Source organism: Molossus molossus, unplaced genomic scaffold, assembly GCF_014108415.1.
Source record: "Molossus molossus isolate mMolMol1 unplaced genomic scaffold, mMolMol1.p scaffold_m16_p_4, whole genome shotgun sequence".
Lineage (NCBI taxonomy): Eukaryota > Metazoa > Chordata > Mammalia > Chiroptera > Molossidae > Molossus > Molossus molossus.
In genome coordinates this window covers 95,435,635-95,452,166 of record NW_023425377.1, presented here as the reverse complement: position 1 = coordinate 95,452,166, position 16,532 = coordinate 95,435,635, and the positions used below count along the sequence as shown (strand labels likewise).

At 33.6% G+C, this 16,532-nt stretch overlaps 1 protein-coding gene across 1 annotated transcript in view; it reads right to left on the bottom strand.

The window, feature by feature from the left end:
* The window catches only part of GLRB (glycine receptor beta), a 54,612-nt gene that overhangs the window by 19,608 nt on the left and 18,472 nt on the right, over positions 1-16,532 (bottom strand). The window contains exons 3-4 of the mRNA XM_036240311.1: positions 12,817-12,923; positions 11,070-11,137 (exon numbers count right to left, since the gene is read on the bottom strand). Coding sequence (XP_036096204.1) covers positions 11,070-11,137; positions 12,817-12,923 — 175 coding nt within the window. The remainder of the gene's footprint in view (positions 1-11,069; positions 11,138-12,816; positions 12,924-16,532) is intronic.

Here is a 16,532-nt window from a genome sequence, read left to right as displayed (position 1 = left end):
GGTCAACAAGTAGCAAATGCCACAGCGTTGGGTCAAATACAATCAAACTGAACACGTCCTCAACAAATGAATGAAGATTTTAGCGAAAAAATGTTTTGTAGAAGGGCATATAAAAATCAATATTACAGAGAATCAATAAGTCAATAAAGGCCAAAGTTTCCAGTCTATGAGGTGGAGGTAATAATAATAAAACATAGGATTTTTATAAGGAGAAAATGAGAAAATATATGTAAAACCCATGAACTGCCATATTAAGCACTAAACAAGTGTTTCTTCGTATTAGGATATATCCTTTATCTTGTTTATATTCTTTTATAATTTTGGTAATAGTGATAAATATGCTTTTGTTCAAAAAAAAATTCTGCATATAGTATAACTCATTTGGTTTGCTCTGTACTGTGCATATCGACCTAAAATTATTCCTAATAATATATACTCCTAGCTCACAATTCTTAAAACAGTGCTAAAGTATTATTTTTGACCATCTCCTGAATTCCTCTTGCTTTTCAGTACACGAATATAAATGCAATATACCATAGAAACTTTGCGTCTCTACTGTAATCCTTTTTAAATGTTTATCTTTTAGTAGAACTCCAGAATTACATTTCAAACAGCATCACTGAAAAATTGATAATGGCTTACTTTATTGAATCATTCTTGATCATTATGTCTCACTATTTCATTATGAAAGTGTCTCAAAGATGCTTTTCTATTGGCTATGTAGGTATATTCTATTATGATTCAATGGAAGTTGCAGCAAGCTTATATATCTTTTAGGAATGTTTTAAAATTTTACAATTTAAATTAATAGTTTAAGCTAAACACCCATTAAAAGATAAAAACTCATTAGTTAGTATGCTTTGGTTAATGTTTTATGAACATTTCTAAATGATGGGTAGTTATTGGCACTTAAAATGCTCTATGTGAAGATAACTATCTTTGAAACCTATTTATTTTCATTTGCAGTTACTCAATCACAGTAATTACAGTTATATCATTTATTTGGCAGTGAACAAATTCCCATTAGAAAGAGAGTTATTTTATCAATGGGAAATTACTTAATTGTTTTTAGAGAACTTAGAGACAAATACTACTCATTGCTTATTCCAAGCCACACACAATCACTATTACTCATCATCTGACAAATGGATGGTCTCCAAAATGGTCAGTGCTAATTAATAGTCAAATTAAGCTCTTTCTTCAAGGCAATACAACATTTCACAACAAAACATTACACTGATTATGTTTTATTAATGATATTTTAATATTAAGAACAGCTTATCTGTATTATGTATTGTTAGGATAATTCTCCTGGCTACTTGTAATTTTTACCTAACTTTCATGTATGCAACCTTTAACTCATTTGTTTTCTTTACAGTCTGATAAAAAATTAGCATTCAAAGAAATAAAGGAGATCAGCTCTAACAGCATCTGGCAGCATTATAATTAAAGTTCTGTCGGCAGAGCTGTTATAAGACTGGTTTTGAAAGAATTTAAATGTAGTCGTTAGTAAGGTTAGAAGTTTCATGTAAGACCCACATAATAATGAAATGCCAGTAAAAATTCCTAGATAATATTTTAGCAATTTTTCTCAATGTGCAATTTTCACATTTTTAGTTAAATATTATTTAATAACACCTTATGAACATTTAAGCTTTTTTAGACCTATGCTAATAGTCCATTTCTATTAGGAGTGCCAGCTAGGTGGGGTCACAGTGCCACACTAACCTATCCACTCCATAAGAGTGGCAGTCTGATGAACTGTCTCTATAGAAAGTCCCCAACATACTTCTATTAAATGCAGGAATAAAGAAATAACTTCTGTGATATGTTGATAAGTTAGGATATTTTTCTAGTATTAATTACCCCATTAATTTGATTTTTCCTATCTCAACTGATAACAATGACAAATTACTGGAAGGAGAAAATAGAACTTGGATATTTCTCATCCTTCCTTATTGCCTAATACAATACTCTTAAGATATTTAATTACCAATGCTTCTGAAATACAAAGCTGGGAGAAAAGAAGGTAAAAAGGAAAGTATGAATAACAAATTATGTTATTCTTCATTTTAGGGGAGACACACTGAAAAAGTAACTTTGACAAAGAAAAAAGATAGACATACCGTATACTTGTGACTACTAAAAACATAGATTCTTTTTCAAATTGTCCTTATTATGATTTACTTTTTTTCTTTATTGATTTTTAGAGAGAGAGGAAGGGAGAGGGAGATAGAAACATCGATGAGAGAGAACATCGTTTGGCTGCCTCCTGCATGCCCCCCACTGGGGATTTAGCCCATAAACTGTGCTTGTGCCCTGACCAGGAATCGAACTGGCAACCTTTTGATGCATGGGCCAACACTCAACCACTGAGCCACACCGGCTAGGCATATTATGATTTACTTTAAAGAGTAAAAAGTTTTCAGTAATCACGGAATGAAAAAAATTCACTGATTACTTTAGCATTTCTATATATTGAATAATTTTTTTATATATAAAATCAGATAACCTTCCAGCAGCATTTGGGAAAAAGGTCTATGTAATCAGATAATCCTCCAACATAGTTTGGGAGAATAAAATTAACAAGTGTTCATCAGCATGTGTGTTAGCTTCCTCTTGCTTCTGTAACAAAATAACCAAAAAGTGAGTGGCTGAAAACACCACAAATTATTATCTTACAGTTCAGAGCATCAAAATCAGTTTCACTGGGCTGCAGTCAAGGAAGGCATCCTCAGAGCTGGTTCTTTCTGAAGGTTCTGAGGAGCGTCCACCTTCTTGCTTGTTTCAGATTCTAGAGGCCGCCTGCATTCCTAGACTTGGAGCCTCTCACTCACATCATCCAACTTCATCGCTTCCACTATTACTGACTCTGAGCCTCCTGCCTCCCAGTTGTAAGGATTCTTGTGATTCTACTAGGCTCACTTGGATAACCAGGATAATCTCCCCCATCTCAAGACCCTAAATTATATCACATGCACACAATCGCTTTTACTATGTAAAATAACACCACAGGTTCCAAAAATTGTGACACGGACATCTTTGGGGGGCCTGTTACATAGCCTATTACAGGGTACAAGCCCTGAAGATGAATAATATGAGAAAAAATAAATATAAAACCATTTTAAGTCTTGTGAATCTGAGATATAAAATAGAAAAAAAAAAAAAAAAACCACAATTGGGACAAACACGGGATGGGACAAAAGTAGGTTTACAGTTGTGAGTACACGAAACACATAGCTTATTCTTGTATTATTGTTTATCAATTATTGTATTATTTTCCATACAACCAACTGTAAACCTACTTTTGTCTCACCCTGTATGTTTAATATTCTTCTACAATAAATGAAAATGCTGGAAAGGTAATAGCCAAAGCAACAAAATATAAGAAATAGTAAAACTAAGACAAGTTTTAAGGGAAGAAATTTAAATCTCTATATAGAAGAAAACATAGAAAATAAAATTGTTTTTAAAACAATAAACAAGAGTTATTGCCAAGGACTAGAATTAAGCTTTTTTAGTTTATCCCAGATATGATTATTCTTTAACAGGCGCAACGGTGTTGCTCAGAAAAGGGTTGAAGTCCGTTATTAAAACAAACAAAAAAGTAATGAGGCAGAAAGGCACAGAAAGTCTGACAGAATCATGAATTGTAGTGCAATAATAATTTAATATAATTACATAACATGTCTAAACCAAAGAAAGGAAATAGATTATATAAGCAAGCTTTTATTTCCATGAAAGAGTTCTTATTATTTCTGGGGAGGTAAAGGGCCTGTGTATAGATTATTACAATGAACCATAATACCCAATTTTTCCCCCATGAGTGCAATAGTTCACATTTTCAATTATGAAAAAATCCTACTGATTTAAGCCAAAAGTAAGAATTGAATGAAAAAAAAATTAACAAATCTTATAAATATAACTGGAGAGCACATGCCACCTGGCCTCTAAAAAACCCATTCTTCTTACTATTTTTAAGTGAATTTATTGAGGTGACATTGGTTAATAAAACCATACAGATTTCAAGTGCACAGCTCTGTAATACATCATCTGCACACTGCATCCTCTGCTCACCACCCAAAGTCAAGTCTCTCTGCCACCATTTATCCCCCTTTTGCCCTCTTCCACTTTCCCCCACCCCTTTTGCCCCTTGCACTCATCATACTGTTGTCTGTTCAATTTTTTTTTTTTTTTGCTTAATTGCTTCACCTTTTTTAAAAAATATGTTTTTACTGATATTTTTAGAGAGTTAGAAAATCAATGTGAGAGAGATACATCCATCGGCTGCTTCTTGCACGCCCCCTACTGGCGTGTGCCCTGACCAGTAATCAAAGTGGGACCTTTCAGTCTGTGGGAGGACACTCAATCTACTGAGCCACACCAGCTGGGCTGCTTCATCTTTTTTAACCCAGCTCCCAACCCCTCTCCCCTCTAACAGCTGTCAGTCTGTTCTGTGTATCTATGTGTCTGTTTCTATTTTGTTTGTTTATTTTCTTCATGAGATTCCATATGTAAGTGAAGTCATATAGTACTTGTCTTTCTCTGGCTAGCTTATTTCACTTAGCATAATAATCTCCAGGTCCATCCATGATGTCACAAAAGGTAGGATTTCCTTCTTTTTCACAGCCTAGTAGTATTCCAGTGTGTAACTGTACCATGGCTTTTTTATCCACTCATCTATTAATGGGCACTTGAGCTGCCTCCAAATCTTGGCTATCTTCAATAATACTACAGTGAACACGGGGGTGTATATATTCTTTCGAATTCGTGTTTTGGGTTTCTTCAGCTATAGTCCCAGAAACCCATTTCTGGGTCATAAGGCAGTTTCATTTTTAATTTTTTGAGTAAACCCTACATTGTTTTCCACAATAGCTGCACCAATCTACATTCCCACCAACAGTGCACAAGGGTCCTCTTTTCTCCACATCCTTGCCAACACTTGTTTGTTGGTTTATTGATGATAGCCATTCTGAGAGGGGTGAGGTGATATCTCACTGTGGTTTTAACTTTCACTTCTCTGATGATTAGTGATGCTGAACATCTTTTATTGTCTATTGACCAAATGTCTATCCTCTCTGGAGAATGTCTATGCAGGTCTTCACTCTTTTTTTTTTTTTTTTTTTGTTAATCCTCACCTGCGGACATTTTTTATTTTTCATTTATCTTCAGATAGAACAGAAGGGAGAGAGGGGCAGAGAGAGAGAGAGAGAAACATCGATGTAAGAGAGACACATCGACTGGTTGCCACCCACACGACCCCAACCAGAGCCAGGGACAAACTGCCCTTAGCGGGAACCAAACCTGGGACTCTCTCGTCCACAGGCCAACGCTCTAACCGCTGAGCCAAACCGGCCAGGCCTACTGATTTATTTTTACATAGAGTGCAAGGGAGAGAGGAAGAAGGACTGAGAGAGAGAGAGAGACATCAATGTGAGAGAGCCACATCAATTGGTTGCCTCCCGCTTGATCCCAACCAGGGCCAGGGACCAAACCTGCAACCCAGGTACGTGCCCTTGACTGGGAATCAAACCTGCAACCCTTTGGTCCTTGGGCTGACGCTCTAAGTGCGGAGCCAAACTGGTCAGGGCTCATTTTTCAATTGGATGTTTGTTTTCTTGGTGTTGAGTTTTATAAATTCTTTATAAATTTTGGAAATTAACCCCATATCAGATGTATCAATAGAGAATATGTTCTCCCATTCAGTGGGTTATCTTTTCATTTTGTTGATAGTTTCCTTTGCTGTACATAAGCTCTTTAGTTAGATGTAGTCCCCTTTGTTTATTTTTTGTTTGTTTGTTTTTCTTACCAGAGGAGGCATATCAGAAAAAATATTGCTATGAGAAATGTCTGAGATTTTACTGCCTATGTTTTATTCTAGAATTTTTATGTTTTAATCCATTTTTAGTTTATTCTTGTGTTTGGTGTATGGAAGTGGTCTAGTTTCTTTTTTTGTTGTTGTTGCATATATCTGTCTAATTTTTCCTACACCATTTATCAAATAGATTGTCTTTACCTCATTGTATGTTCTTGCCAAATATTTACTGACCATACAAATGCGGGTTTATTTCTAGGCTCTCTGTTTTGTTCCATTGATCTCTATGCCTATTTTTATGCCAGTGCCATATATATTTTGATTACTATGGCCTTGTGGTATAGTTTGAGATCAGGTAGCATGATACTTCCAATTTTGTTCTTTTTTCTCAAGACTGCTGAGTCTATTCAGAGTCTTCTGTGGTTTCATATAAATTTTTGGAATATTTGTTCTATTCTTCTTACTGTTTTAAATGCTCTTAATTCAGTTGTCACAACTAGTAACATGTAGATTTACAAAATTAGCCCTGGCAGGTTTCTCAGTGGTTAGAGCATCAGCCCACAGACCAAAGGTCATGGGTTTGATTCCCAGTCAAGGGCATGTACCTGGGTTGCAAGTTTGATTCCCAACCCTGGTTGGGGTCATGCAGGAGGCAGCAAGTCAATGTGTCTCTCTCACATCAATGTTTCTCTCTTTCTCTATTTCCCTCCCTTCTACTCTATCTAAATATCAGTGAAAAAACATCCTCAGGTGAGGCTTAACAAAAAAACAAGCAGACAACAACAACAACAAAAAAACAGTGGATACAATTAGAAGTGATTGTTCCAGCAACTTCATATTAAGATAATTACATATATTTGACAATTTTGGTGATGCTACCATTAATGTCAGTAAATATCATTTACAGTATTAATGATGATATTTTACAAAAACATAAAGTAGTAGGATGCAAATGAATGCCACAAATATGAAAATAGAAACTATAAAGCTATAAAATGAGCTGATAAAACAAGCCACAGGCACATATAACCACAGAGGTGTTAAAGAGCTTAAAGAAAACAAACAGGACTGACAGTTTCCTCCACTACACAATAATGCTTTGTCAGTAAATGTGAGATCACTTCGACTTTAGCCAGCAATAGTTAGCATCTGAATAATAATAATAATAATAATAATAATAATAAAAACAAGAAAGAATGTTTTCCAAGTAGAAATGGTTATAATTTTCTGACAACCATACTGATGTTTATAACCTTGAGTGCTATTCATGTTATATCGGCCCCCGAGCTATGAGTTCAGCATTTTGCTTTCTGGAATAGGCAACTGCCCATTGAGGTAAGAAGGTCTGAACTGGAGAGAAATGTGTTGGTCAATAGAAAAGCTTTCCAAATGTTAGGACTTCCTTTGTTTCAGCACATTTCTAGGAGGCTATTAATAAACAAAATCACAACTGTATAATGAAGCCACTAATAAACTTTAAATAATTCATTTTCTTTAGCTTTTTTTTTTTTGTTTTTGGATGAGATTCTATTGTGAACTGTTACATTAATTTGCAGGTGCATGAAAAGCTAAGTCACTATTACTGAGAGTTACTATGCCGGGCAAAATATTGTATTTATTTGCTTTGTTTTTTGTTTTTGTTGTTTTGTTTTGTTTTTGTTTCCGCTCTTTTTAGGGTATAACACATCAAGTACACGTTAGATTCAAGCACAAGCCTGTCCAATATCACAACTCACACTGTCCACCGTATTGCTGCCATGAACATATATCCTGTATTTAGACAAATCTATTGCTCCTTTTTTTCCCAACCTCTTGTTTTGAGGGGCTTTTTTGTTTTTAAAAATATGCTCTATTGTTGCTATATAAAAACAAGATACAGTAAATACTGGTGAGAATATGGAGAAAAGGGAACCATCGTATACTGTTCGTGGGAATATAAACTGGTATGGCCACTAAGGGAAACAGTATGAAGGTTCCTCAAGAAATTACAAGTAGAAGTACTATGTGATCTAGCAACCTTGGCTCTGGGTACATATACAAAGGGAAAACCATTATCTAGAAGAGATATCTGTATTCTCATGTTCATTGCAGTATTATTTATAATAGCCAAAGTATGGAAATTACACAAGTGCCTATCAATTGAAAAATGAATCAAGAAAATGTGATATATAGATATCACATGTGATAGATATAGATATAGATATACAATGGAATTTTATTTGACCTCAAAGAAGAAGGAAATTCTATCACTTGTAACAACATGGATGAATCTGGAGGACATTATGCTAAGTAAAAAAGCCAGACAGAGAAAGACAAATACTTCATGGTACCACTTATGTGTGGAATCTTAAGGGGAAAAAATGGTCAAATTCATAGAAACAGAGTAGAATAGTGGTTGTCAGGGACTTAGCGACTTGGGAAATATGGGGAGTTTAATAAAATGTACACACTTTCAGTTATAAAATAAAATCTGAGGATCTAATGCATGACATAGTGACTACAATTGACAACACTGTATTGAAATTTGCTTAGAGTAGAACTTTAATGGTCTACTCTATTGTAGAGGTGATGGATGTGCTGATTTGTTGGGGGGATGAATCCTTTTGCAATGTAAATCTATATCAAATCATCATGTACACTTTAAATATTGTACAATGTTATTTGTCAATTTTACCACAATAAATCTGTAAAATAATAAGTAAGCTCACCCCAGGTGATTGGAAGGAAAAATATATCCTCTCAAGATATAACTCTCACCCATTCATGTATATCCTATTAGTTACCCTCCTAAGCCATCTCTATTGACAAATGTGTGTAACAGGTAAGGAAGACGTTTTATCTTAGACTTATGTTATTTTTCTGCTTAGAAAACATTTTAATGTTATCTGTATCTCTATAATAGCTTGTGCCTTTCTTAACAATTAAGCAACAAATGTCAGGCCATTTGTTGTTTTTTTTTAAAGATTGAGCAAATCTATAAAATGTGACAGCTTCAAAAGACATGTCTATGAAGCACTGTTTTGTTGTTTGTAGGGATGCATGAAATAAACATTGCTCAAATCAAAAGTAATAATTCTGGTAAAGTAAGTCTATTTGATGATGGGGGTTCCCATCTGAACCTTTAGACTGTCTGCACAACACATATTGAAAGGCAGATTGGTTTTCATCTAGGTATTTTTAGCAAAAGAAACAGCAAATACAAATGACTTTGTTCTCTGAATAAAGGTCTCTAAATTTTTTTAAATTAACAGTTCACAATAATAACATTATTCAGTCTGTTATTTATGTTCAACATAAAGATATATTCAACATGGATCTATTGTTTAACATTTTTCTGCCAATTGTTTTATGGTGACTTTGACTCACTTTGTGCTTGGCAAATAGAATTTATTTGTCCAACTATTCAATCAATATTAGCTAGTATAAGAACATTTTTATTTATGTGTTCAGTATTTATTGAGTGCCTATTGTCATGTGTAGCTTATAGAAAATACAGTGGAATATATTATTTCTGACTTTAAGAGTTTTATAGTCCATTAGGGAATAAAAAGAATACACACAAAAAAGAAGCTATCAGATTTCATTAACAAATAAATGATAGAAATGAAAGACCTAGATTGAAAAGGGCACAGAGTGAGTCAGAATAGCCATAAAAGGTTCTAATCAGAAGATAGATGGAGATCGGGATAAGAGTCCAGACAAAGACTCCATACAGAATTGGTTGAATCTGGTCCCAGCAATACATTTTTTGGGCTAGCTACTGGGATGAGTCTGTGCAAGGGAACAAAATGATATGTTAGAAGTTATTAAATATTTTGTTATAATCCTCAAATAATCTAAAAATGTTGATTTTCTAACATTCCTTTCTCCTAGATGTTTTCAACTTGATATAATCAGGGAACTAGAGAACTTTGGGTATCTGATATTTGGAAGGCATTCAATGTTTATTAAATAACAGATACATTAATGATATGTACTAATCTATGACACATGTAGCCTTTATGCAAATATGAAAAAAAATATTCTTGAATTAATTGTACTCAAATGCAGAATAGAGTTGGGGATGTTTCTTGTGGGCTGTAACATCGTGATGGTGGTGTTTTGGTGAGTGTAGTGTGCCATGAAAAACAAAACAGGGTACTGAGAAGAGTGTGGGGACCAAATAGCTCCCCTTAAAGTTTTACCGTGAGAAAATGATATCTCTTACTCCTGCAAAGTGAAATGCTTTCACAGACTAATCATATTTTCAATTAGTGAGTGCTATACTTGTTTCCTAAGTGGTACATGGCACTCTGTATATTTCAGAGCTGTTCTCTACTGCTATGTACATATGTCTGTGTCATTTAGGTGAACTAAAAAGTCACTGAAAATGAATTTTGGACTTGATTTCAAAATCTTCTTCTAAATAATTCTCTAAAATATCTATACATTGTCTAAGAAAATCAATTATTCAGAGACTAAATATATGTTTCTGTAAAAATAAATCAGTGGCATGCTCATCACAGTTAGAGATGAGGTAGGCATTATAATCGAAATGCAATATACAATTGCTTTTGTAATACATTGTGCAATGTATTATACTAGGAATAAAGGAATAAATAGTTTCAATCATTCTTTTTCTAGTTTGAGATATTCCCGAATAATTATACTATGCTCTAACCATTACTATTGGGCTTTCAATCCACACCTTATATTATTACTTAAGAAAAATGTAAATATCTCAAAAAAAAAAAAAAAAAACCAAACCCACAAAGTACCTGCACCTTCTTTCTCCCATCTGATATTTCAGGGAGCCCCAAAGCCATATTTTCTGAAAATCAATTTTGCTTTTTACAGTTCTCTGCTCCACACATCACAAAATTAGCACAATAAAGACAACAAAGATTCTCTACAGAAAATTGGAAGGAAAAAAACTGTCAACACTCCAATATTTTTTAATGCTCATACAACTTAACACATTGCCCCAGAGTATTAATTGCATAAATCCTTTTCCCAGGTGGTATCCGATTAGTTGTTCAGAGTGAGTATGGTAATCTTTCCAAATCTATAAGTTTTAATGCAGTATTAACGCTAAATCTGAATTACAAAATTACAAATCACTAACTTAACAAAGCCCTGGAATTGGATTATTTTATACCAGGTGAGAGCATGCATTTTTCCTTACAGTCACTCAATATTTTTTCAATTATAGTACTTTCACTCTGCTCTAGTTTAAAATTTAATTATTCAAAATATTAAATTAACTTAATGTTACCATTGTTGTCTCTTGAATGGATCCAAAACTGTTGATAAAGATGTTGACTACTACATCAACAGGAATACCTGTGAATAAAAATTAAAGATGTGTTTAGTAGCAGTAAAAATACTAAGTCAGAATCTACATATTTCATGGTTTATGCATTTGGTTTTATATATTTTTTCCAATCTACATGTGATGCAAAATTATAAATCAGTGGTCTCGGTATACTGTGTTCACAATTACTATTAACTTATTTTTCTAAATAAGGATCATAACACAAATAAAAATGAGTTAAGTTGTACTTTAAAATGTTATTTTTTTTTTCAGAAATACTCATCTGTTAAATTGTAAAATCTCTGAGAAAATACATTTACCTTTAAACATTTTTTAAAATTGGATCGATGCATTTACTTTAAGAAAGTGCAAAATTATTCTTTACAAAACATCATTTTAATGTTTTAAATTTATATAATCACCCGAAATTCTTACTTTAATAGGTAAAGCAATATTCAATAAATTGTACTCACAAGTACTATATTTTTATTTCTAATTCATGCAAATGCAAAGTTAATCAGACATATAACAGAGTCATTATAAAGATTTTTGCGTGACCTTTTGGAAAATAATTTGAAAGTTCATGGAGTGAGAACTAAGGTATAATGTTGCAGGTTTCTTTCTTGCTTTTTTTTTTTTTTTGCTTTACCCATTGTGGGCTGCTGGTTGGGCTAACAAAGGGAAAATGTGAATTTAGCCTTTCAGCCACATAACCACTGACTGATGAAAAACAGGTGGTGAATCAGTATATGGTAGACATGTGACAATCCAGACCATGGCTGTTGTTGAAAGTAACTGAATAGGTTCTGGTAATGAACAAAAAACCCTGTTTTTACAACATAGTTGTATAACTTCAGTTGACTAGAAGCAGCTGCAGACTATTTTTTTTTTTCTATGAAGAAAAAAAAAAATAAAGCTTTATAATGTTAATCTGATCTATATTAATACCTGTCTTTAGGATTACTGTTTTCCAGAGGAGATTTTTTTCATATAGTTTTTCCTAACTCATCAAAAGGACAAAAAGAAAAAAGAAAGAAAAAGAAAGTTTGCTCAACTATACAATCTTCTCATGACTTTTATGGCAAGTATGGATTTTGTTCTTGAAAGATGTGATAAACAGTAGTATTTTGTTGGAATAAAATCAATATATGTTGTAGAAAACAGTCACTTTTATTCATACAAATTAACATGTTTTTAAAAACCATATGGCCATCTTTTTTTTTTTTCAGCAAATAAGCAGAGAAAATTTTTTAAAAATCAATGTTAAAGTTAGAAAAAGTGAAAAAGAATCTAAGTAAATATCAGAACTGCTCACTATCCCTAAGTGAGTATATGGCCACTTCCCTACAAACTACAACTTTGATGTCTGTGAATGAAAGCCAGAACCTAAATTTTAAATCACTATGGTTAAAAATATTAAAAGGAAAAAAAAATGTTAAGTACTCAGAAAACCCATTACAGAGGTTAGCCTATTAATTCACAGTATACCCTTTTTAAAAAACTGGAACCATATAAAACTATTAGAATTAATATTTTGATTCTTTTTAACATTTGGCATTATATTACTCTGAATCTAAGTACATTATGGGACAGTTACATAGCAGTTTAAAATCTTATTGTTTTTAATGTCATAAATACATGATTTCATACAGATAAAATTTATTTTTAAACTGCAAAGAATGAAGATATTTGCGGATGGGGAACACACCTTTGAAGTTTGGTCTTATCCTGGGATCATAACTGACCAGTAGCCTATTCAAGATATTGCTAGTGGAGTTGGCAGGGACTCGGGCAAGGTCCTCTGCTGATTGCTGCCTATAAGAGAAAAAACAAAACAAAATCCTGGTAAGTATCTAGAAATGGCAATCATCAGGAGTGGGTAATTTTCACTGGAGACAAGACTTGTCTTCTTGAGACAAATCTACAATTACAGTATGGTATTTTCAAATAGAAGTAAATGGAAAGTCATACTCATTGTCAGTAGCCCGAAATACATGGGCCATAAGAAATAAAGCCAACAAAAAAGTATTTTAGCACTTAATTTTACCAAGTGAATGAAACGGTCCTAAATACTCCAACTTTCTTTTAAATAAAATTAAGCAGACAACTTACTTGTCCTGAAGCAATCTACACCTGAAATCTAGATGAGCTCAAAGGGAGTGCAGCCAATGAAATAACAGTAAAAAAATAATTTTTGAATAATGTAGCATAATAATAACCTTCTGCCTAAGCTAATGAGTATGTGAACACCATACGATAAGATGGCCAGGGAGATAGTCTAAGAATTTAAAAAACAGTCATCTGACATTTATAAAATGATATTGCCCAAGAAATGCACAATGAATATTCTCCTTGAGTTAAAAATGTTGTAAGGGGGTGTGAAAATAAATACATTGCTATAAGAAATCTCATTTAAAATGGAGTCGAGAAGTCCTGTAGGGGGAGCTCTCACGCAAGTACCACTTCTTGCAACCTACAAAACCAGCAGGAAGAAGGGAGGACATTTTTCACATAGGAATTTTATCTCCTGCTATAATGAAAAAGAAGAAAGATCTCTCGTTGCCCCAGCAGCAACACACTAACTACCCCTTGCAGAATATGAAAAACCACCACAACCCCAAACTCTTGTTCTCGAGTGAATAATCCTCCCCAGTTTCTCCCTAAAATCTAACAAAGCTAACCTTCCCTTTGTCTCTCTGGACTTGCCTATAGTTCACCCTAGCTTGCTTGTCCCAAATTGCAATTCTCTGCTATTCCTGAATAAACTCAATTGCAAGTAAAATAACTGGCTATTTTTATTTTTGAGGTTTGCAGGGGAAATGGTAAAAGAAGTTTCTTCATTATCAGATCAATTAAACAGGAAAGATACAGAGCTATAAAGTATAACTATCTCTTTCTTTTTACATGTGCTTGCTGCCAATTATCACAAAGAGGAAACTCTATTTCAATTGACTTCAAACAATAAATCTTGACTAAATTTGTAGTTGCTTGAGAATACTTAAAAAACACACACACACTTGTTTAGAAGCAATGGAAAATGTTTGGTTGTTTATTATTTGTTTGAGTTTGTCATACCATCCATGAAGTCTTATCACATATAATTTTCCCAATACAAAAGAAAAAAATCCATGAAAATCACAAGGAAAATTAAACTATATTTGTAGCATCTAGCACTGACCATTCTGTATTGATATGGTAAGAGTATCAATTTCATAACTGATATTAATTTATATGAATCAAATTTGGATGTATTGGCCATGACTTTGTTTTGAAATCCCAGTTCTTATCTGTCATGCAATTCTGTTCTGAGTTAATTACCATACAATCTGCTGATAAGACACAACTACTAGAGGCAAGATATGACAGATATTAAGAAATTTATGAAAAAATATAAAAATAATATGAATTAATACAGCCTTTTTCAAGTAGCTATCAGACAGAATCCAAAACATTAAAGAAAAAAATGAAAATCAATCAGTTAAACCTCCCAAAAATGCAGTAGATTATATAGTACTTTAAATTGTTTCTCATGGTTTTATCAGCTCTGATAGTACAGTTGCAGAGAGTTGGGATTGGTAATAAGATTTCATTTCATTGTAGGTAAACTGTAACCCCTTTAAAGCCAACTGTTATCCCTTATCAAAGGTAGAAAACTCTAAAGAGAATGAAGGTATGTGAGAAAACTGGATATTAGGATGCAAATTAGTGTTCAAACCCATTTACAAGATTTCTCATTCATGGGATGAAAATATAATTGATTAATTACAAAATACACTTGTATTGGTTTAACTAAGGAATGCTATTATTGTACCTCTTGATATAAAATATTTCACAAGTATCTTCCTTCCAATCAATGAAATGACCAGACAACATAAAGACAGTTAACGTTAGTTTGTATAGTAGAGAACTTTCCAACATGATTTTTTTCTTCCAGTTATGAAGGGTGGCAGAATATGCCACCCTACAATATATGCCTTTAGCATAAGGATTATTTTGAGCTAACGGCACTTGGAAAATAGCAAATGCAGGGAGAGGTTTTCTCTGAACTCCTTATCTGCTTGAAAACTGATCCTCCAAAAGGAACTCATTTGTCATAGATCCCCTCCCCAGGAGTTTCATCACCTAAGAAAGACGAAGTTTTATCACAGGAGAAGTGGACACACCAGACAAACTTTGTCATAAACTATCATATTTTTCTATTTTTTTAACAGTCCATTCATCTTTCCTAAAAATAACTTATTCTCCCTTTTATAGCCTACATCCCTCCCTATTAAGGTGATATACAAACTTTCTAATCTCATTACTTTTTGAGTGGTCACTTTTTTTTTTGCTGTGATGCCCCTGTGCATGTAATATTTAAAATTAATAAGTTTGCATACCTTTTTCCTATTAATCTGCCTATTTCCAGTTTATTTAATAGACTCAGCTACAAGCTGTAAGCTTTGTCAATCAAACTGATTTTTGGCTGTTCTAATTCACTGCCAAATTTTGTCCTTCTTCCATTCACTGGCTCAGAATGTATCCCCCTTCCTGAAATATTATAATTTCCACTCCTTATTGTACTAATCTAAACCCGACCTGCCCTTCAAGAATAACTTTCTAAAATCTTGCCTCAATCATCCCACCTTACTGTAATGAAGACAAACTGATAAATATACATTGGCAATTATTTTGTAGCTTTTCTTATCTATATGTATATTATCAAGAAGACTAGATGCTGACAGTACAATTCTTGAGGAAATCCTAGCTTCTGCATTTTTGTAATAACCCTGTAGAGCTTATACAGCATCAAATACACACTGGGCTCAAGACCTTTCATCTGCCAGCTCTTTAAGTAGCCTTCAGTCTCACGATAGGTGCGTGCACTATAGTGGTAGCGGTTACGGTCATCACTTCCAGATGAAGAAGAACATTTCTTCCTGCTGTGCCCTCTTAAAAAAAGAACTTGTCTTTTCTCAGAAGCTTTCCAGCATTGGACATTGCTGAACCCATCGCTAACCGGGAGGAAGAAATAACCATGATTGGCTCAGAAAATAGTCTGGTATGAAATAGATACTGGAGACTCAACCATCTTGTCCATTGCATTTTTATTTGATCATCACAAATGCTTGGTTAAACAGGAGAGATATTAACCACACAGAGAGCGGTACAGTGAAAGACAAAAGCCAGACTGGGAGGAAAGTGAGCAGTGGGTGAGTAGTTGGAGCAGTAGAGTACAAGGTCTGCGCAGAAATGGAGACACAGGAAACTTAAGACAGTTTTCTAAGGTGGCACAGTCAAAAATTAAACCTGGTAAACCAGATTCCTGGTTATCATTTGGAAATAAGCCTGCCATAATGGAAATTAAATACTACCTGTCATCTTATTACCATCCTTCCATATACTGCTTTAGGACAATAATCTATATTATATTATACCTTAAGT